Source organism: Vipera berus (assembly GCF_964194415.1).
Source record: "Vipera berus genome assembly, chromosome: W".
Taxonomy (NCBI): Eukaryota; Metazoa; Chordata; class Lepidosauria; order Squamata; family Viperidae; genus Vipera; species Vipera berus.
The window spans coordinates 65,920,629-65,943,908 of NC_138210.1; the positions used below are offsets into that span (position 1 = coordinate 65,920,629).

The 23,280-nt window shown below is 40.9% G+C and overlaps 1 protein-coding gene across 2 annotated transcripts; it reads left to right on the forward strand.

Moving 5' to 3' along the window:
* The first annotated feature begins 161 nt into the window (after positions 1 to 161).
* Positions 162 to 21,187, forward strand: LOC308676024 (receptor-interacting serine/threonine-protein kinase 3-like). 2 transcript variants are annotated; one of them, XM_081341727.1, is made up of 13 exons: positions 162 to 250; positions 3,357 to 3,562; positions 4,388 to 4,736; positions 6,516 to 6,676; positions 7,031 to 7,080; positions 8,627 to 8,800; positions 12,044 to 12,126; positions 13,080 to 13,254; positions 16,354 to 16,433; positions 17,057 to 17,129; positions 18,332 to 18,411; positions 20,650 to 20,734; positions 20,840 to 21,187. In XM_081341727.1, exons 2-13 carry the CDS (start codon positions 3,417 to 3,419, stop codon positions 20,947 to 20,949), a joined length of 1,566 nt encoding a protein of 521 aa, XP_081197853.1. In that variant the 5' UTR covers positions 162 to 250; positions 3,357 to 3,416; the 3' UTR covers positions 20,950 to 21,187. The 2 variants fall into 2 exon arrangements, with proteins under 2 accessions (XP_081197853.1, XP_081197854.1); XM_081341728.1 differs by lacking the exon at positions 162 to 250 and having other exon boundaries at positions 3,499 to 3,605.
* Positions 21,188 to 23,280: the final 2,093 nt, after the last annotated feature.

Below are 23,280 nucleotides of genomic sequence, written 5' to 3' on the forward strand. Positions count from 1 at the left end.
ATGAGTTATATTTGGGACTTTTGAAAGGGATGCACTCTATGGTTCTGTGGAGGTCTGCGAAGGGAAGGAACTCAGAAAACAGAAAGGTTGTGAAAGAGAAAGTATGTGTGGAGGGAGGAGGGGGAGGAAGAAAGCCTTGAGAAGGAGGCCTTTCTTGACAGGAAGAAAAGAGGAATTAAGCCAGAGATGTCGGTGAAGGCCTGAAGTTAGATCTCTCCAGCCAGAAAGAAGTCGACAAGGACAGAAAAAGGTACACAAGTTTAGGGAGTGTTCTGGGTGGGCAGTCCAAAAAAAGAAAGAGAAGTCAACCTTCTCCACGCATTGTGTCTCTTATCCCAGATTGGCTGTGACTGCAGCCAAAAGGTCCATTCTGTCCACGGTGTTGAAGAGTATCAAAATGAGTGACTTTTGGACCACCTTAGCTAGTCTACTCAGTGCCTTGGGGTTCAAGTCAATCTACAGCAGGGGTCTTCAAACTTGGCCCTTTTATGACTTGTGGACTTCAACTCCCAGAATTCCTCAGCCAGGCACGCTGGCCGAGGAATTTTGGGAGTTGAAGTCCACAAGTCATAAAAGGGCCAAGTTTGAAGACCCCTGATCTACAGTTTCCCATAGTGGGAGGAAGTCAGCTGGGGGAATCTCCTGCCCTCTCACTCCTGTCCTCTTGTCTGCCCCACCCCACCCCAATTGCATTTCACTGGCCCATTGGGCCAGTAGGAAGTAAAGGAGGACAAGTGGGTGGTGTCTTGTACACCATGCAGGGAGTCTAAAAGGTGTGCAGTGAACATTCCACCGAAACTATCAGCAGGAGGGATTGAGGAGGCAAGGAGTAACACACTAATATCTCTGATCCCAACGATGGCTTTTCCAAAATGTAAAGGTTTGTTGCCTGCAAAACCAGCTTTATTTCTATCAAATTTGCCCTGGGTTAGGTGAGTTCTCTGAAAAGTTCTCAAGATCTTTAATAAGATGGACTTCTTAATTCAGATGATACTTATCTTCCACTTTGTGTGCCTGTATTAATCCTATTAATATTTGTAGTAATTGAACTTGGCTTCTTTACAGAGTTGGGCCTATTTAAAATAAGAATCTATCCACTCCAGAATCATGTTTCCCGTGCAAAGTTCAGCAGCTTCTTCAGGTAGAGATAACAATTGTGCAATTTTGTGTGATAGAATGGATGCACCAATTTTTTTTCTCTCTCTCTCCCTCTCCCTCTCTCCCTCTCTTCCCCCCCCCTCTCTCTCTGTGTGCTTGTGTGTGTTTAAAGGCTGAATTATTATTAGGGAACCCTAAAATCTTACAAGATTTTTATTTGGTTTTAAGCTGTTAGTTTAGGAATGCCTGGGTTAACCATGTTGCTGATCCCTGATTTACTAAATGACCCACAATTATTTAGCATGAATAATATGCTAAGCCATAAGCAAATCACATTCTGTTTTATCACTAGGCAAAACAAGGCTTGTTATTGCAGAAGTAACTCCAAATTCCAGGGCAGCAATAAACAACATTTTGTAGATACCTGGGGAACCAAATCATATTATTTAATATTTTGTGATAAAATTAAAATAATGAGATTCTGTTTTAGCACACAAGAAATCTTCTCCCTTAGGTAACTGTTTCTGAGTGGTAGATCTTTATATTCCCAATAGCAGGACAAGAAAGTATGATCTGTGCCAGGCACCCCGGAGGTGCCATTTTAACTTGACCAGCAAGCCCTGGGAATAGCTCTATTATGGGGGCACAACTTAGCTATAGTGCAAATATAGCCCCCAGTTCCAATAACCTCCCAGAAGTTCCAAATGCTGATGCTATGATGGAAATGGGGTTTCCCTTTTATTGGTACCTCTTAAAATTGAGAATCGGTTTGGTCTAGAGGGTAAGGCACCAGGCTAGAAAGCAGGAGACATGAGTTCAAGTCCCACCTTATTCAGCTGGGTGATCATGGGCCAGTCATTGTGTCTCAGACCAACTGACCTCACAATGTTGTTGCGGGGAAAATAGGAGAAGAAAGATATTGTGGGAGATGACCAGCCTGAGCCTGAGGGAAGGGTCAAATGTGTCATCAGTCATGAATCCCTTCGTACCCATAAGAGATCTAAATCTAGCCTACCTTGAATTCCTTTTATCTACTGCCAATTTGCTTTGGCCTTTGGTAGTTCAGATTTTTGCAGAGAGATTAAGCTTGCAATAAATCTTTAGGCCCGTTTGAACTGCCTGGATCTTCTGATTTCTCTGGTGCTTGACAGGCATGGTGGATATGTTCACCACCTTCAATTATTTGTGAAACTAATAAAAGTGGCATATAAATGAATGAATGAAAATGCTGAGCTTCTCTTATCATTCCCATCTAGAAGGGCCAATTTGGGGGACACTAGGTTAGAAGAAGTAAAAGTAATGCTTTGAACAATGGAAAGTCTATTATTTAGTGGCAAGATTGGCAAGGTTCTTCCATTGGAATAACAACAACAAGCAGAATCATAATCATAATAAAATTGGAAGATACCTTGGAGGTCATCTAGTCCAACCCCCTGCTCAGGCAGGAAACCCTATACCATTTCAGACAAATGGCTGTCCAGTCTCTTCTTAAAAACTTCCAGTGTTGGAGCATTCAACTGTCAGGAAATGTCTCCTTAGTTCTAGGTTGCTTCTCTCTTTGTTTAGTTTCCATCTGTTACTTCTTGTTCTTCCTTCAGGTGCTTTGGAGAATAGAATGACTCCCTCTTCTTTATGGCAATCCCTGAGATATTGGAACACTGCTATCATGTCACCCTTAGTCTGTCTTTTCATTAAACTAGACATACCCAGTTCTAACCACCATTCTTTATATGAAAGTTGCTTAGCTTTATAGCAGTCTGCCTCAATCTGCCATCTTCTAGATACGCTAAAACTTAACTTCCAGAATTCCCCAGCGAGCAGAGTGACTAGGAATTCATAAAGTTCCAATCCCAGCATTTTTGGACAACATTAGGCTGGGAAATGGCCAAAACCATCATGTCCTCCTTGCTCTCCTGAGTTTTGCACCTACATCAGAGATGTTCAACTGGGAACATCTGGTCTTGGTGTAGGCCCCAATAGCCTCAGGTGTGATCCCCATATCCCTTCCAACATAAATTGTGTGGTTTGGAGAAGGGGGAGAACATATGATGAAAAATCACAGCTATTCTTTACTTTGATTTTAACTGAATGTAAAAATGCATTCCATTAAATCTGAGGTTATGTTTGCCCTGGCCCTGACCACATTCTTCTCCTGGCCCAGTTGGGGTGTGATCCCCAGCATAGCACTCCAAAGCCAATCATGGTCTTATTCAGTTCCAAAGAAGCTATATTTTTATCTTCCTGTCTCTTGAAAACAGCTTTTAACGTGCGGGACTACTGAGGCACAAACATTGCTGGCTGATGAAGGTTTAAGAAGAATGGCTGTTACCAATGATTTCTGTGAGCATATCAGTGAGGAGCACCTGAAGAACTTCTCCTTCATTGGTCGAGGATCTTTTGGGGACATTTTCCGAGCTCGGCACCAAGAGTGGGGGACCGATGTTGCAGTCAAGTTTCTGAACCGGTAATAGTGGTTGTTTGGAAGTTGTTTGAGTGCAAAGTGAAAGGTAGATCTCTTCTTTTTCTTGCCTGACAAAAATATATAATCTGTAGCTCCCACAATCATATATGGACTTCAGAACCTTTGATATGGCCCTAAAGATCTTCAAACATTGTTCCCGTATCGTAAATTTGAAAGGGTCAGTGGGGGAAGTGATTAAATATAGGACATGAGGGCAATTTGATAATTGTAGAGTACCCCTTGACTTGGATGCCTCCTCAAGAGGCATCCAAAAAGGACAGTTTCCAATAGATCCTATCAGGGATCAGAACAATCAGAACCCCAAGTTTCCCATGCCAATTCAGGATTTTGATTATTACTTCTTTATGAACCTCATCTCATGTAAAAGAATACAGTATAGGGATGAGTAAGCCACTAAGGGGATAAGGAAGGACCAAACTTTTACAGGAGGCCTTACAGAAAAGATGTAAGGCCTGGGAATGAAGGGAGTGTGAGAGGGGAAAAAGCTCAAAATAACCCCAATTTGATTTTGATTACTACTAAAATGGGACACAGAAAAACTTGGAGAGTTTTCAAGATTCTGTTATACTACTGAGCTACAACAAATAGCATTATTGGAATCCCTAATGCACTTGCTTCTTGACCTGGCTTATACTGGGGGGTACTTTCAATCTTGAAAATTTTTCTGCAAGTCCTCAATTAATAACAAGCTCCTCCCTTCCCCCAGATCAACTCTGCTGTTCCTTAACATCACCTTTCTTTCATTGCACCCACAATAATCCTCCAACAGAATTGAAATCAGAACTGAAATTCCTATACTTCCTGCAGGAATACTTCCTTCACGCGAGAGGAACTCTTGAATGAAGCCCGTGCCATGGACAAAGCCCGCTTCACCTACATCCTACGACTCTTTGGCCTCTTCGTAGGCAAAATACAGACAGATGCTCCCTTGGTGTCAGCCATAGTGCCCAGCTTGGGCTTGGTGATGGAATACATGGAGAATGGCAACTTGTCCCACTTAATGTGTCAGGTCCCCACCATGCCTTGGGCCCTGCGTTTCCGCATTCTGTATGAGGTAGCCCTGGGGATGAATTTCTTGCACAATCTCAGTCCTCCATTGTTACATCTGGATCTTAAGCCTAGCAACATCTTACTTGATGGGGAACTGCATGTCCGGGTGAGTTTTCCCACTTCTAAAGTTCTTGGCTCCCCCAGAATTTCACAGTATTAGGATTTGAGGAGTATTTGGAATTCCTCTGGTCCAGCCCACTTCCTAGTTCAGGGGTCCCCAGTCCCTTGGCCATGGAAGTGTGCCTGCCTCTCACACAAATGGAGCACTTGCTGGCCATTCACGTAGAACATCTAGGGAGATTCTCATTCACCCAGATCACAGTTGTCCCAAAGATGCTTTTGCAGGATACAACTGGACTCTTGTTTTTTTTTGAAGACATTTCACTTCTCATCCAAGAAGCTTCTTCAGCTCTTCAGCTTCATGGATGAGAAGTGAAACATCTTCAAAGGAAAATAAGAAAGTCCAATTGCCTCATGAAAAAAAGATCTTTGATACTTATGTGGAACCATCCACTCTTCCCTCCACCCACCAGACTGCAAAACCGGACAGGCTGGAGATCTCTGTCCTGCTTTAAGAATCTATTACTACAACATTCCAGAGAGATGACTATCAAGTAGAGCTGTCCACAGGATGGTATGCTTTCATTGAAATGACAAAAGCAGCATTCCACCATTGTGAAGCAACCACCATTTGCTTTGTACATACATGTGACATCCCAATGCATGTAGAGATGTTCAGAGCTTGTGTCATGATGATACACCATCATCCTTTTGTCATTTTCACCCTCCCCCCCCCCCCCCCCCCCGCTTTGATACTCTGGTTCAAGTCTACCCTCAGCTATGGATGCTTGTGATGGAATGTAGTCTGGATTCCCAGTAAGGAGGGGCTGCATTCCAGAGGACCAAAAACCCAGCAAAATGTAGATAGTTTGGTTGGGAGAAAATGGGTCCTTTAAGGATGCAAGGAGTTGCAGAAGGAATCTTTCCAAAGTAAAGCAACTGAGGAACAATAAGGAAAACTGCTTAAAAGTAACTTGTTCTTGGTGTTTGGAGCCTGACAATGTTCCACTGAGCCACTTCTCTCAGATGACCCTATTTAAATGTCTATGGAGATTCTCAGTGATCCAAGTCATAGTTGTCCCAAACATGCTTTTTCACAAGGCAAATGGACTTTCTTGTTTTTCTTTGAAGATGTTTCTCTTCTCATCTAAGAAGCTTCCTCAGCTCTGACTGGATGGTGAGGAATGGAAGGATTTATAATATCTGCAGACAGCTGGTCTTTTGCATTCTTCTAAGAGAGTAATTGAGGCCACCTGGAGCTTTATTGGGTTCCTCAGGGTCACCTGTGCAGTGCAAATGGGTGTGGAGACTTCTTGGAACTGCTGGAAGAACTGTGTTGTAGACTGGAGATAGATGATGTCATATCCCTCCCCCTCTTTTGAGAGACGGGTGTTCAGTTTTGACATAGATGGCCTCTTTGACCCCTCTTTCAAACCAGTGGTCCTCTCTGTCCAAAATGTGGACTTTGCTGTCTTTGAAAGAGTGAGTAAAAGACAAAGGCTACTCTTTGGGACATCAGCCTACCTTTTAGGGGTGTAATTTGCAAGTCTACAGGAAAAAGGTACCATTTCTGCCTTGGACTCTTGAAGAAAAAGGCAGAATATAAATTCAGTAAATATGTACCAGCATTCTTCATTTAGTCACTTGCTAGTATTATGTTGATTGAAAATGTACATCTGTAGCTTTTAAATCAGCAGAAGGATGGAGACAAAGAGAAGACTGTTCTATTTGCTAACCTGTGTAATTATGATTTAACTTTGTTTGTAACCCATGTGCATGGCATTTGTTAGCCACTGCTTATGTTCCATCCTCATTTCTGGCTCAGGTGTCGGATTTTGGTTTATCCAAGTTCAGGCGAGGAACTACTCAGCAATATAACCTCAGTTCTGGGGAAGAGGGCACCTGTGGTGGGACCCTGGAGTTTATGCCTCCTGAATCCTTTGTTGATTTCAATTACAAGCCAGCCCGCAGCACGGATGTCTACAGGTGAGCTGAGTTGCCTCTAGGTTCCAATAAGGGATGCTAAATCCATGCACATACCTTGGAGTTAAAGTTGGTTTGGAACTGATTTTCATTTGGAAGCAGAAGATCTAGCTGGGGAATCTGAGATCTATTCATGAGTCTCCCTTTCATTTGCCTAAAACTGGCTTTCCATAACAAGGAGTTTTTCATTTTATGATCAGCCCACTATTCTTTTTCTTTCTATCCTTTTGGCTGAATTTGAAGTTCGCCTAATAGAGAAAAGAACACCTAGGCAACCTGAATGGGCTACATGGGGTCAAATGTAATTCTTGGATGGGAGACCACCAGGAAATCTGATCTACTTCCTTTTACTTTCAGTTATGGCATCTTGATGTGGTCAGTGTTAAGCAATCAAGAACCTTACCACAGTAAGTCATTCTTTGCTTTGCTTTCTGCTTGTCCAAGATTTCACATGTATTCTTTCCCAGGTAGACCAGACAGGAAAGAGACCAGATGGCTATTTCTGCTTTATTGTAAGACTACACTAAACACATCTTGCCAATCTGATAGTACGTTATGCAGCGAGGGCTCATCCTCCTCTTATCTGATTGTTCTCTTTGTAGCATCTCTTCCCTGTCTCCCAAAGTCATTCTCACATGCCATTAAAACATGATTATTAGAAGTAGCATTCATGTTACCCAATTTGTCCAACAATGAAAGGAAAAAAGCAGATACTCTTGACTTGGCCGAACAGGGTTACTTAGGATTGAGATCCACAAAAATATAGCATCTCAGGAATGGCAACCAAAGCCCTTTTGAAAATTGCTGATATATTTGAATATTTAATGTGACAGAAGGGAAAAGCTATTGGATGTGGGAAGCAACCACGTTTTCTTTAATTCAAATTTTTTAAAATGGGTTTTCAATAGAATAGAATAGAATAGAATAGAATAGAATAGAATAGAATAGAATAGAATAGAATAGAATAGAATAGAATAGAATAGAATAGAATAGAATTAGAGCAGAGCAAAGTAGAGTAGAGTGGGATGGAACAGAATGGAACAGAACAGAATAGAAGTTTTTATTGGCCAAGGGTGGTTGGACACACAAGGAATTTATCTCCAGTTCATAAGCTCTCAGTGTACATACAAACAACAAGGTGATAGGTCATAAATCATAAATCATAGTTACAACCATAAATTATCAGATACAAACAATATATGATAAATCATAAGATACCAATAGGAGAAGGTACAAGGAAAGATGAGAAGATGAGAAGGATAATAGCAATATTGCCTACTACATGGTAAATATCTTTAGGCCTAAGACAGTGCTGTGGGAATTAGGTGTTCATCAGAGGTGATGGTATGGGGAGGGGGAAACTATCTGTGTGTCTAGTTGTTTTGGTGTGCAATGCCCTTTAGCCTCACCCACTGGTAATTCTTGTCTGAAAGGAAAGGACAGCAAAGCATATTCATGATCTGCAAATTTATGTTTGCTTAATTTCACTTAAGCTCCCTTATAATCCTCAAAAGAATATTCAGAGTAATAATTTCTTGGGAGTGTTTTTTGATTTCCTGGTTTTCCTCACCAAAAACTACAATTCTGTGACATAAAGGAAGGAATAATGATTAGATTGGTTTATGTTGGTAGCATGACATACACTGTTTTAAATTTTCTGAGGAGCATTGCATGTTTATGGCTACCTTCTTGAGTTTTTTGACCCTCCCTGCAGAAATATCACCCCCAGACTGCCCAGATAAAAAGTTAGAGAGAGAATTGACAGAGGGAAGGGTGACGCTCAACAAGAAATATTTCTTTTCCTTTCATCTCCACTCTTCCATTTCTTTTGTCCATATTTCTTGTTTGTTCCTGTTGTTTAATGAGTTTGTATGGATGCCTAATCACCAGGGCTTATGTGATTCCCCTTAAAAAAAATACCATTAACAGTTTCCATTTCCATTCTCTGCCCAGATCTCCACCATGCCAACATGAGTGCCATGATCAAGATGCATATTCCCCGAGGTCAAAGGCCACTGACGGAAGATCTGGAGAAGCAGGTTGATCAAGTGTTTAAGCTGGGAGACTTGATTGATCTCATGAGAAGATGTTGGTCTAATGAGATGAGGCAAAGGCCGAGCTTCCGGGGTAAGTGAGATGCATGGTGGTTGCCATCCCACATAATCCCACATAATTATGAAGGGACAGGACACTCAATAGGAGACATATGCCCACCATCTTTCCATTTGTTGGACTTTGGCTTGGGTTCATCATTAAAGTAGACTGTCTCTCGGTAGCTGTAATGAATAACAGAATAAGAGAATAGCCAAATAGCTGAATAGCTGAATAACCAAATAGCCAAATAGTAGAATAGCAGAATAGCAGAATAACACAGTTGGAAGGGACCTCAGAGGTCTTCTAGTCATGAGGGTTCCTTGGTGCTCTCTGAGATTAGTTGATTTCTTGCATACGTCTCATTAATCAAACTAGGCAACATCATCAATGCTAGTGGGGAGTGGGGTTTGCTCTGACTTTATATTCTAGTGGCTTGCTCTGTCAAGGTTGGTGGGGGTAGTCTTAGAGGTTATTTAGTTGGGATGTTTACTGTTGGCTTGTTTGGTGGTTCCTTGATTGGGGTATTGTTTACTTCTTGATTGTTGGTCTGATGTTAATCTTAGTTTTAATCTATGCTCATCTGGGTGTTGATTGCATGCAGGTGGGGAGGTGTTTTCATACGTTTGGGTTTGGGCCATATCAAAAATTCTGTGGCTAAACAAGACAGTTGTTAAGTGAGTTTTGGCCCATTTTACAATCTTTCTTGCCACAATTGTTAAGTGAATCACTGCAGCTGTTAAGTTAGTAACAGAGTTGTTAAATGAATCAGGCTTCCCCATTGACTTTGCTAGTCAGAAGTTCACAAAGCTGATCACATGACCCCGGGACACTGCAACCATCATAAATATGAGTCGGTTGCCAAGCATCTGAATTTTGATCATGTGACCATGGGGATGCAGCGACGGTCGTAAGTGTGAAAAATGGTCCTAAGTCCCTTTCCTCAGTGCTGTTGTAACTTTGAACAGTCACTAAATGAACTAATTATTTTTTTTTTATTGAAAAGTTTTAAAATACAGTTTTCCTTTAAAAAACCCCCCTCCCCCCTCCCTCCTCCCCTCCCTACCTCCCCCTATCCCCCCCTCCCCCTCTCCCTCCTCCCTCCCCTGCCTCCCCCCCCTACTTCCCCTCCTCCCCCCCTCCCCCCCCCGACTTCCCAGAGCAAAATACAAGGTATATATCTAAAAAGCAATCATAAACAATCATATACTAACAATTATAAACTCTAAAATCCATCACTCTCTAGCTTATATAGAGTAAACCAATCCTTAACTGCTAAGCTTGTAAGCCGCCCTGAGTCTTCGGAGAAGGGCGGGATATAAATGGAATTAAAATAAAATAAATAAATAAATAAATAATAATACTAAATATGTATAAAGAACTAAAATAAAAGAAAACTAGCGTCATTCCCATCTATGTTCTTCCACAATTCACTATTTCCTAAACATATTCTCATTTACACATCACAAGCACCTATCCCTATTAACCTCTCTAGCCAAAATATGCTATAATAGATAGTTCTTACACAAATTAACCCACATTAACCCACAAAACTTTCTTCCTCTTCCTCTGTAGTAAATTGTCCATTAATTCCAAATTTGACTATCAGTATGTTGTGGAAGTTCCATAGATTTCTACTGGTCCTATTTTCTTATCTTTTTTGAGCGTTTTAAGGCAGCACGCGTCACCCTCTGTTCTCTAGGATGTTCTCTAGTTGCAGCTTGATCTCCTCCTGTACCATTCTCGTCTATCTGTCCATCTTCATCCTCTTGATGTTCTCCTTCTCCAGATCCCTCTGCAGCTTCCAAAAGTGTTGATGGGGTTGCTTTTAAGACATTGTTGTAAAAATCATGCGCTTGCTTCACAGTACCCAAACAGTACCTTTTGCCTTCATACATGAAGCTCAACCCAGCTGGGATCTCCCATCTGAACCTTATATCTCTTTGCTTGAGCTCTTGCACAAGAAATATAAAGTCCTTCCTTCTCTTTAAAATCTTTGGAGGAATTTCTTTTAGAACCAAAACTTCTTGACCAGCAATCACAACTTTAGTATCATAGGCAGCTTGTATAACTTCATCTCTAATTTCCCTTTTTACAAAATAAACCACCACATCTCTAGGCAACTTTCTCTGTTTAGCAATCCACGAGTTCACACGAAACACTTTGTCCATGCCTTGTTTTATTTCAGATGCTGGATGGTTCAATACCACCTCAAAAGCCTCAGAAACCAGCTGCTTTAAATCTTCCTTAATATTCTCTTTTAGGCCTCTAATTCTAACAGCAAACTGCATCTGGTAAAATTGAGCCAGACTCAGTTCGCTATCCATTTTGTCTTTTAAATCTTCAATTTCCAATACTTTTGCTTCTAATATAGCATTTTTTTGAGTCAGTTCTTCCACTTTGTCATCCAGCACCTCCACACATTTAGCTACTTTATGCACTGAGGACAAAATGTCTACCTTCATCTCTCTGAGTTTCTGTTCCATCCTTTCTTCCATTCTCTGCTCCAATTTCTCCAATTTCTCCTCCATCTGTGCAAATTTAACACCCATTGACTCCAAAATTAACTGGGTATGTTTTTCAAGATCCTTCGATGTCAATACATCTGGAGAATGCAACGCCTGCAGTAATGATTGTTGTTGCACCGGAGAATTTCCAGCACTCCGAAAAGTTCTAGGGGGAGGTTTAGACGCCATCTTTTACTTACAATTGTGATGCACTTTCACTTTAAATTTTAAGCAAAGTCCATCAAGCTCGAGAGTAAAATAAAATAATCCTCTTCATCTCTTCATCTTTCCCTCTTGTACTGCTCTGCCTGCTCTTTTCCTTTCATAGTCTCTCCTTCAAGCAGGGATGGTCGCAGACGCCTGGCTCTGCTCCATGAAGTCCGGAGCAGAGACGCTAGCCAGCTGGGAGCAGCCCAGGCTGCGGGGGAGTTCAATCCTTCAGCCGCCCAAGCTCCAAGCTCAGGCGGCCCCGGAGAACTCAACCCCTACCTGGGGGCTCACCCCCTCCTCTTCTCCCGAGGAGGGGGCTTCAAATTCGCCGGAACAGCTGATCGGCGCTGTTTCGGGCGAAAAATCACACAGCTGAGCCGCGGGCAGCCCGGGAAGGCTGCCTCCGTCGCCGCGGAGCCACCGGAAGTCCTAAATGAACTAATTATTGTATTATTCTTTGAAGCCATTTCCGATCTGAACATAGATTGAGGGAGGTGAAGAAAGGCATTAATGTCTCCCTTGGTCCTTTACTCGTTCTTGTTTTTTTGTCCCTGTTTTTCAGACTGCAGCAAAGAAATGGAAGACGTGCATTCCTGTTACAAGTGGAAAATTTGGCCTGCTGTTCGTGAAGTCCAAGATATTTTGGTAAAGAATAAATTTTACAAAATGCATTCTTATGATAAGCCTCCAGAGGACAGCAGCACTCCAGTTTTGCCGTTCAAAGTATTTCTATGCAAACCTGGTCCTATTTTTTTTTCTTTTCTTTTTTTTCTAATGCCATTATATTTCCTGAATGGCAATTTTGCTACAAAAGCAATAGTGCTGTCAAGTCATGGGGTTCAAGTATGTGAACAACCGGTTCTCTGTGTGGATGCTGCTTCCGGAAGTCCATTCTGGGCCTACCGGTTCTGCCGAAGTGGTGCGAACTGGCTGAATCCCACCACTAGTTCTGTCTCATGTGAACGAAATACAGCTGGTCCTCAATTTACGACCACAATTAACCCCAAAATTTCCGTGGCTAAGCCAGACATTTGTTAAGGGAGGTTTTGCCCTGTTTTACCACCTTTCGTGCTAAAATTGTTAAGTGAATCCTTGCAGTTGTTAAGTCGGTAATACCGTTGTTTAAGTGAAGGTGGCTCCCCCACTGATTTTGCTGGTCAGAAGGTCGCAAAAGGGGATCTCCTCAGGATCTTTCCAGGCATCAAATAGGAGCCTGAGAAGCCAGGGAGACAGCCAGCCTATCATAAAACGAAAGGCAGGTGTATCCTCTGTATACCCTCTGTCCATGACAATTTCATGGAAATAGAGGACTCCTTTTAAACATTCTCTTTCCTTAGATTACGCACTTGAGGACCATCTTAACCTGGAGGTCTACAGAGATTCTCAACCATCCAGCTCATGGTTGGTTGTTTTTCCAAAGGTGTTTTTCCAAAAGGCAACTGTTCCCCCCCCCAAAAAAAAAGAGCCCATTTGTCTTTTAGCAAAGCACTTCTGGGGCCTAATCTGGGGGGATTTTACCTCTGGCCTCCATTCAGGATCGCTTTAGCTGGGTGTTCTTCCTGCCTTGCCAAATTGTCTTTTTTTTTCACTTCTGAAAGATGCAGAAGGAGAATTCTTCTAGAACAGAAGCCAAGGTCCCCCCCGGTCTGAGTTCCAAGGGAGCCAGTCTTACCCCTTTGAGATCCGAAGAACACCGAACATTCTCTCCTACCTATGGTTTGGAAGAAAATTTTAAAACTTTCCACCTAGAAGAAATGTCACCTGTGCAAAATGGCAAGTGTAATGTAAAAAGGGTGGGGTGGGGGATCATGTAGCCTTTCTGCTTTTCTGGAGTTAATTCACTGGAAATTGATCTGAAGACTGAAAAGCCTCTTTTCGTAATCGTTGCATGAGTGATCAAAACTGAGTGCTTAGCTTTTAGCAATAGCAGTAGCACTTATATTTTTATACCGCTTCATAATGCTTTAGAGCACTCTCTAAGAAGTTTACAGAATCAGCATATTGACCCCAACAATCTGAGTCTTCATTTTTACCAGCCTCGGGAGGATGGAAGGCTGAGTCAACTTTCAGTCAGTCAGGATCAAACTGCTGACAGTCAGCAGAGTTAGCCTGCAATACTGCATTCTAACCACTGTGCCACAGTTAGGCTTATATACCACCCCATGGCACTTTGCAGCACTGGGCAGTTTACAATGTCAAAACATTATTTGCATATTGTCCCTAACAATCTGGGTCCTCGTTTTACCAAACCTTGGAAAGATGGAAGGCTAAGTCAACCTTGAGCCCCATCAGGATCCAACGCCAGACTATGGGCAGAGTTTGCCGGCAATACTGCACTTTAATCACTGCACCAGCAGGGCTCTTAAAGAAGTTCCCCCTTTGTTTTCTCCATTTTTGGTCCCACCTCTTTCTGTTTCACTAGCTAGACCCAGATTTAGCAACCCACCACATGTATTATTCCAAGTTTTCTCCCCAAAACCTAGATTGCATGGCCAACATTTGGCCTCCAAATGGATTTTACCCCAAACCCTTCCTACAAATGCCCCAAGATAGACCAATAATTTTGGTCTGAGCTCTGAAGACATCAATACATCATTCACCCCCACCCCATACATTGCAATTCCTACAGGTTAATGCTGTTTTTGGCTTCTGACCCCAAAAAAGGATCCAACTTGACTATAAGCCAGTCTCGGAAATTTCCACATCAGCCTTCCTGAACACTATCCCTTCCAATCTCTTGAATTTAAATTATTCACAGGCCTTCCTGAATTGGAATGACAAGAAGTGATGTCCAACTGAAGTGAAAAGCTCTCATTATAGAAGACAGATCTGGAATCCAAGCATGCATTCTAATTCATATTTCATTGGACAATGGGAAGATGTTTCCCAAAAGATTTCCTCTGCTCAGCATTTCCAACAACTTTGCCCAAATGGCCTCTTCATTTCACATCTGAATATTAATGAACCATAGTGATTGCTCAGTTACTGCTGGCTCTTGTGGCACAATAGACATCTTGTTTCCAGAATGGTCTGTCAGTAACTAATCGAGGTTCTGTAAGCAACTGCTTATGTCATCACTGATAGCATCCAGCCAGTTGCCCCATTAGTAAAGCAGATTTGGGCTGCAAAAATTAGTAGAACCTCTAGATGGTAGCAAACAGCTAGAGATTCTCATGCATCTTGCTGCCAGCTAGTGGACATTTATATTTTTGTAGCCTAGTATGGTTGCTTTGGACTAGACCCCCATTTGATTGTGTCTTTTGTTTTGTTTGTGTGAGAGAGCTAGAGAGACTGCCCATCAGCACTTTCTTCTTGGAGCTCTTGCAAGCTTTTGCCTATGTCATTGGAGACCATGACTAGCCAGCTTGTCTGCTGCTTTCAGTTTTTCAACGTAGCAATGCAATATTGTTCTTCTCTTGATGGACTAAATCAAGAAGGGGCTATAAAGTCCAGAACTCTTTGAGCTGATGTCAAGAGATCCACTGGAATTATTTCTCCTTCTCTTCCTCTTTTTAGTACAATTTTTTTTCCTGTAATAAAGAAAAAAAAATGAAGTACTAGTGAAAAAAGGATTACTTATGAATAAAGAACAGGGATATTTGGACCCCAGAACAAAACTGTGTGGAGAATAAAGGGCATTTGTTCAATGAAAACCCTATGTGGAAGAACCAAGGATCATTTCAGTGGTGTAATTTCCTGAAAATTAGTTGTACAATGGATCAAATTTATGCAGCCTGTAAAGTAGAGTGAAACTCTTGCTTATCTTGACACATGAATCCAGTCGTTGTGACTAGCATTTTGATTCAAAGCACTTTGCTTCTTAAATAAAAATTGAAGTGGAAGCTGCCAGCTTAGAAAACCATGAAGACGATCCAGTGAATATGAAGAAATTTTACTAAGCCAGTTACATTTTATCTTTAATATTTCAAAATCAAGACTATCTAAAAATCTTTTGATTAGGCCTGCAAGATACTCAGGTACCTCTCACATATCGCCCAAAATCATAATGAGTGTCAGAATCCATTTATATCATATTCATAAATGTATGTTAAAAACATTGTTCCTGGACTCTGCCATCTCCTGAGGAGGAAGGAACAAATGTGTATTGAGCCTGTATTAGGCATTTCAAAGGAAAAGAGAAGCCTTTTGAACTGGGGGAACAAAAGGGAGGGTTAGGGTAGGTAGCATCTGGCTTGTGTCAAGGAAGAGAGCAATAAACATAAAAGGTCCTAAGTTCCTTTTTCCCACGAGAGGGATGATACGAGGTAAATGATGGGGGGCTGACCAAATGGGGTTAAGGGGGGGGGTTGAACTGGGAACTCTTTATAAGGTTTTGGTTTGTAGAACAATATTAAGTCCTGTCTTGTATTCCTACAACCAAGCATGTCATAGTAAAGATTCCTTTTGGACTAGATTTGGCTCCAAGAGTTTTGTCCCCCTAAGACGTGGTTTGGGGTGGGTCCTGACAATGAGTTTCCTCTGGTTTGGCTTAGGAAAATGTGTGAATCAAACCATCATGGTTAATTTGAGTCATCTTGTGTGAATTCTACCACTGTGGTTTACAAATCACATATAATTGCTGTAGCCAGTTTGTGGTATTATTTTAATTGATTGTGGCACCAAGTCAAACATTTTATCAGTGATAGTACCTGGAATCATGACCAAAACATTCTATAGTTAAGTGTGCGGAGCCAAAGGCTGTAATTTATAGATTAACATATTGTGTGATTTTAACTATTGTGGTTTCTAAGCCATGATTTTGTCTTAAGGTGATATATAGAGAGCCAACCAATGTGATTAATTCAAGAATCCATGGCTACAACAAATAAAGGATAAGTAGGGTGTATAATCATTGCTTTTTTCCCATTTCAGAAGCTATACCACCAAAAGTCGTTTTAAGGAACAAAGTGTCTGGGACCCTTCACCGAAGTAAAAGCATGTGTAACAGGAATGTAAGAATATAATTATTAATTTAATCTTTCATGCCAAGTAGAATAGAATGAGCTAGTCATTCATAAGAAAAGAGAGAGACAGACAGACAGACAGAGAGCCAGACATACAGAGAGCCAGAAGACAGACAGACAGATAGACAGAGAGAGAGAAAAAAAAAGAGAGAGAGAGACAAAGAGACACACAGAGACAGATATTCAAACTAGTGACAAACGTAGCTGGAAACCCTCCAATTCTGATCAAACCCATGATCAGAATTGGTATGGAAAACAGTGAGTGACTAATGTCCCATGAACCACTACCAAGAGAGCCTATGTGTAAACTAATATGCTGAAGCTCTTGTTCAATCATATACAATAATCAAACTTTGCTCAATATGCCGGGGGCTGTCTCAAGCCTATTTAATTTAATCTAAAATGGTGGCTATGATTACAGAACACCTTTGAAGACTACAGCTCTCACAGCAAGCCTGTAAGAGTAATGGTCATTGGCTGGGAACCAGGAAAGGAAGCTGAGGCTGTTTCTTCTATTGAAGGAAGAAGCATAAATGTGAACAGGTTTTCTCTAGGGGGCTGACATGGGCAGGGGATCACCTTTTAATTAGTCTGATGGTTTGTTTTTCAAGAAAGCTGAAGGGACAGAGCAGGAAAACCCTCATGTGTCAGAGGTCCAGACTCCACAAAGGACCACACTCAGAGGTATTCTTTTTCTGTCTTGTTTGGGAAGATCTACTCATCTTTGCTCACTGGAGCTCAGAATGAAACCAGGCATGCTACCCCTGCACAGTGAGACCATCATGGAACTATTATCACCTCTGGCCTTGCTTGCAGATTCTTTGTATAACAGAACTTGTTCCATAGCAGGAAGAATGAACAAATGACTATATGCACACAACCATGTGTTTGTGGGTGTGGATGCATATACAAACAGACATCTGCTCTATCAGCAAAGGATAGCTGTTAGCATCTTTGCTTTGGTTGACTCTCTGTTACCATGATTGTAATGGCCATGGCCGTTGCCAGAATATCTCTACTGAAATTAAGTGTATCTGTGGCCTCATTCAAACTACACCTCAGTTGTAGTTTGCCACCTAATACCTGAATCAAAGTTTTTTGAGGATGTGGAGGAAGATGGAGAGTTATGATAAATTTTCAAAAGTAGTTAGATTCAGAATAACAGAGTTGTAAGAGACCTAGGAGGTGTTTCAATCCCATGCTCAAGCAGGAGACCCTATACCATTTCAGACCAATGGCCTGTCCAGTGTCATCTTAAAAGTCTCCAGTGATGGAGCAACCACAACTTATGAAGGCAAGCCATTCCACTGGTTAATTGTTCTCACTGTCAGGAAATTTCTCTTTAGTTCCAGATTGATTCTCTCCTTGACTAGTTTCCATCCATTGCTTCTTGTCCTGCCTTCAGGTGCTTTGGAGAATAGGTTGACCCCCTCTTCTTTATGGCAGGCTCTTAAATATTGGAACACTGCTACCATTTCACCCCTAGTCCTTCTTTTCTTTAGATTAGCCATACCCAATTCCTGCAACCATTCTTCATACATTTTAGCCTTCAGGGCCCTAATTATCTCTGTTACTCTTCTCTGCACTCTTTCCAGAGTTTAACATCTTATTTTATAATATTGTGACCAAAACTGGATGCAGTATTCCAAGTGTGGTCTTACTAAGGCTTTATAAAGTGGTACTAATACTGCTTTATAAATATTAATACTAAGGATCCTGACCTTTAGATGGTATTCTTGGCCATGCTGGCAGGGAGGATTAGGGATGTTGAAGTCAACACATGTGGGAAAAGAGCGAGAAATTTCACTTCTCCAAACAATTTGGGAGAACTTCTCAAAAGGGTTGTATTAATTCCTTTTCTCTTCCCCCACTCCCTTTTTAAACAGGTAATAAGCAACGGCCCCGTTCAGATACATTTGCTTCTCCAATATATCCAAATTATCCTGCATACCATCATTATCCACCGGTAAGTAAATGAGAAATACCAGGAAGAAGATTAGGAAATATGGAGAGAAGCATCCTTAACAGATCTTCTCTGAATCTCTCTTGCTTACTTTCTCCAGGGTTCTATGAATTTGATTCCCCAACATTTTCTTTCCAAAATAGCGACACAGAATATTAACACTAAGATTCTAAGAGTCCTTGTTGGATCAAAGCATCATAGTTCAGTGTCCTGCTTCTACGGTGGCCAAACTGAAGCTTCGTGGAACTTTCTCTCATTAGGGAAAACAGTCCATAGCTTTGTTCAATCAGAAACACTGGACCAATTTTGTGCTCCCAAAGGTCCACAAACAAATACACACAAATGCAGCCTGCACAATTACCTCATTCTTTAGCCAAAGGAATTTCCCTGCAGAACTTGCAGTTCATTTTTTTTTAAAGTTAATCTTTGCTCTCTGGTTTACACATGACACAAAAGGAGATATGAACATGGAGGGCAAAGAAAACAAAAATCAGTTTACATTATTTACAAGGACCACCTGGCATAGAAACAGTTCAGGTTGCTAGATGGATTGACATATTAATTACTGGAAATGGGTCCAGTGAGAATATATGGGTTTAAGATTTTTTAATTTTTAGTGATCCAAATCAGATCCCTAGTGATTAACAGCTTCTTTTGTCAAGAAACTAGATCATTCATTCATTCATCCATCCAATTTGCTCCTATTCAAAATGTCTTTGGGTGGGTACAAAACGATAAAAGAAAACCAGAGTATGAAAAAGTGCACTCAGTTTTTAAAATCAATGAAGCTTTAACAGGTTATGTACTGTTATGGTGCTTTTTTTGTAAAAGAAAAAGGTGCCGGAATTCACACATGTCATACAATCCGCCTTGTCTACCCTACAAGATTCCATCCAAAAAAGGTGCCGGAACTCCGTTCTGAGCATTCTATGAGGAAAAAAAAGCCCTGGGTAGAATCATCTGAAGGAGGGGAACCCTCTAGGGTGAGGCTTGGAGTCAATTTGGAGAGGGGAAACATCTGAGGTCAAACCCTTAGGTCTATATCTGCCATTTCCCAAAGGATAGTCTGGTGAGATTCTTGTAATATAGATGATCAGCAATAAAGTATGTACTTGGGCCATTCACAGAATAGTTCTGGCTGTTTGTGCCTGGCAGCTATTTAATTAAACAAACCAAAGGGCCAAGCACCTCCTGGAACAATCTTGCTTTGGCTAGATTTCAAAATACCTCTAGACTCAGCGGCCATCTGTACATTTGGAGAACGGATGGGTCAGAAAGTTGCATTAAATGGCATTAGGTGATAAACAATAGATCCCATAATTCAGTTTTCTTTGTTTATAAGTGGTGCATATTATATGTGCCCAAGCTCAGATTTCATTGTTAAACTGAATGATTCCAATGGTCCAATTCTCTCTCATCGTTCTACACTGTGCACATTACATGGGGCCAGAATATTGAGGATTTCTTTAATGTTGCATCGAAGGCACTATCATCTGTGACAGTTAACAGTTTGGGAACTCTGTGAGATCAGTGGCTGGTGGTGAGAAGGATGCTGTGTTACTTGAAAGATCAGCTTTAAAAATAATATTGTTTGCTACCCTTTCTGGTCTCCCAAAGATACAGAAGAAATCAGTTTTATTAGAGTGTATTTCAACAGAATTCATTTAGATGAAACACAGTTCTATGCAGCAGCAATCCTTTCTGATGGAAATGCAATCCTCTGTAAAAAGGAAATTTAAAAAGGGCTGAAATCACATATAAGGTTATCTGAGTTCATGGGATCCCTGGGTCTCCACATGAGATCTCAAGAGGTTTTAAATGAGAACATCCACCATTTGAAACAGAGCGTGCAAGATCTTGAAAAGGTGGAATGGTGAGATTACTTAGCATGTTGCATGAACTCAATCCTTTGTGGTTTATCAAATAAACCATAATTAAGTGGCACTCCTTAGTAGCCCTGATGCTGTTACCTAATTTGGGTAATGAAGTGTCTGCAAGAAAACAAGCAAGCTCAGAGAGCACCAGCGACCCCTCCTTTCAACCCTGAGCTACGAATATTCTCCTTTATTGAATCAGTTTTGAACTGATTTCTTTTTTTAAAAAAAAAATCCATTTCAAATTGGGTCATCAAGATGATATAAGTGTGTAGGTGATCTTGGTCAATGGTCAGCTTTTCAGTTCCCATTCACACTCATCCATTTCTTTTCTTTCTTTTTTTTAATCTGAACATTTTCCCCCCAGCAATATTATGGCTCCCACCAAGGTGATATTGGATTTCCCAGGCAGAATCAGTCATTCCTGTGGCATTCTACACCTACAGTTTCCTGTGAGTAAAAGCAATTCTTCCCAAAATATAATCAGCCAACCCCTGTAAGATGTTTCTCTACTTAACCTGATTTTTAACAAAGGTGATTCTTTTCTTGACTTCCAGATGGTGGAGTTCAAATCAGTGGCAACAGCATCACAGGAGTTCAGATCGGAGGTCTGAACCACATGCATCTTGAACAAGCTTCTAGGACAAGACAAAACAGTAACCAATGAATGCTGATAGAAAATAGACAATTTCATTCTTGTCCTTGGGAGCATTCCAGCCAACTCCACTTGCCTTCTCTGTTGTCCCTGATTTTTCTGTGCAATCCCTATAACTCAATCTAATCTAGCTATTTCCTAGAAAGATAGAATCACAGAATAAAAAGGGTGAAAGTGACTTAGGAGACCATCTATTCCAGGCATCTTTAAACTTGGCAACTTTAAGACTGGCGGACTTCAACTGCCAGAGTTCCCCAGCTAGCTTGGCTGGCTTGGGAATTCTGGGAGTTGAAGTCCACCAGTCTTAAAGTTGGTAAATTTGGAGATGCCTGATCTAATCCAACTCCCTGCCCAGTGCAAGAATCTACTACTTAAGCATCCTACATGGATGGCCATCCAGCGTCTCTTGAAACATCTTCAAAGAAGGAGAGCTCACTGCCTCCCCACTGTCTGTTTTTGTTCTTGAACAGCTTTTGCTGCTAAGAAACATCTCTTTTTGTCTAACAAAATTCGCTTCCTTTTAATTTCAACCTGTTGTTTTTGGTCCCGCCCTTAGAACCACACTGAATAATCCTGTCCCTTCTTGTACAGGATGACCATTTGGATACCTGAGGAGAGCTACTACATCTCTTCATAGTCTTCTCCTCGCTGGTCTTCCTATGAAGGTGCATGACTAATCCTCAACTGGGATGGGAAGCTGTATTAAGTCATGCACTTGATTCCTCCCTTCCCACCCTGACCCGTTGAATTCAGACATGGTGCTTTGCCTTTCTTTCTGTCAAATACTGGGATGGATTGAACTGAACTTTTGGGAATAAATGTTTTCTTCTTGTAACTACAATTGATTGGAGCCATTCCAACAATCTCTGTCAATGGTCAGGACTGAGGCTTCAAAGTGAAACAGGTGAAAGCTTAAATGAGAAATAATAATAAATTTTGGGAAAGAAAGGAGCGTCATCAAAACATTCAGTGATAAACTGAACTCCTTAACAGTTTATGGCAACATTTTTCTGAATAAATCTCTAACACGTTGCTGAAAATAAATGGCCACAGTCCTCGCTGTTTTGCAGAAAATCATTCTATTTAAGAAATGGGTGCTCATTCTGGGTATATGCAAAGCATGTGGGGTCCTCGGTGCTCTCTGAGCTTGGCTGTTTTCTTGTGGATGTTTCATTATCAAACTATGTAACATCATCAGTCCAGAGCAAACTGGATTTGTGTATGTGTGTGTCTGTGTTACTCAGGTAGGCTTTCAGCCTCCAAGTTGTGAGTTTTCAGAGATTCTTCTCCAGTCAAAGGTTATAGTGATATTAAATATTCAAAATGGCGGGTCCACTCACATACTATCTCATTAAAGCACCTGATTAAACTTTTGCCATGGATGTTAAGAAAATCATGCAATTGTTAAGTGAATCGTGCAGTTGTTTTCTGCTGGTTAATCACCGCAATAAAATTATTTGAATTTGAATTCATGAAGTTATTAAATGAATCCCACTTCTCCCATTGACTTTGCTTGCTGAAAGCTGGCTAGGAAGGTCACAAAGGATGACCACATGAGGAAATTATAGTTAGAGGGTTGGATTTTAGGCAGAAAAGTACCTTTCCCATTGTAGTTTATTTCCAGTCCAAGTCTATCCCTTTGTCCACCCTGCACCTGATCCAAGTTGGGACAGATCCTCATTTTTATGAACTTGTCAAACTGGGTTTCTCTATTTCTAATTTGTATGTTCGGTTTTCTCCAAAGCTCCATGTCTGTTCATAGTTTCATGAAGTATTCTTCACTCTACAAGGTGTTGTTATTGTTTAATTGGCAATTAAATATTATATAATTCAGATAGTGCCAGCAAGATTTACTGAAATTTACTTCAGTTAGGTTTGAAAATGTGATATAAGATTAACTGAAATTTACTTGAGAATTGGGTTTGAAAGTATAAGATTCACTGAAATTTACTTGAGAATTGGGTTTGAAAGTATAAGATTCACTGAAATTTACTTCAGAGCTGGGTTTGAAAATATAAGTTTCACTGAAATTTACTTCGGTTTGAAAATATGATGTAAGATTCACTGAAATTTATTTCAGAGTTGGGTTTGAAAATATGATATGAGTCCCTATTCAATTGTGAAGTAAATATTAAAAACTGGGTGTGATTGCTGAGAACAGTGAGCAACAAATATGCTTGTTAAATCACCGGTGACAATGTGGCATTCAGTAATACTCAGTGTCCTTAGAACTCCCCAATTAACTAAAAATAATGTTTTTTTAATGGGTAAAATATAAATGTAAGACATTAGGGAGTAAGACTACCAAAACCATATGACAGTGAATTCAATCCTTTTTTAAAA

Coding starts and splice junctions, on each gene's coding strand:
- LOC308676024 (XM_081341727.1), top strand. CDS start 3,417: ATGGCTGTTACCAATGATTTCTGTGAGCATATCAGTGAGGAGCACCTG. Junction 4,737..6,515: donor ATGGGGAACTGCATGTCCGG/GTGAGTTTTCCC, acceptor TTTCTGGCTCAG/GTGTCGGATTTTGGTTTATC. Junction 7,081..8,626: donor CAATCAAGAACCTTACCACA/GTAAGTCATTCT, acceptor TTCTCTGCCCAG/ATCTCCACCATGCCAACATG.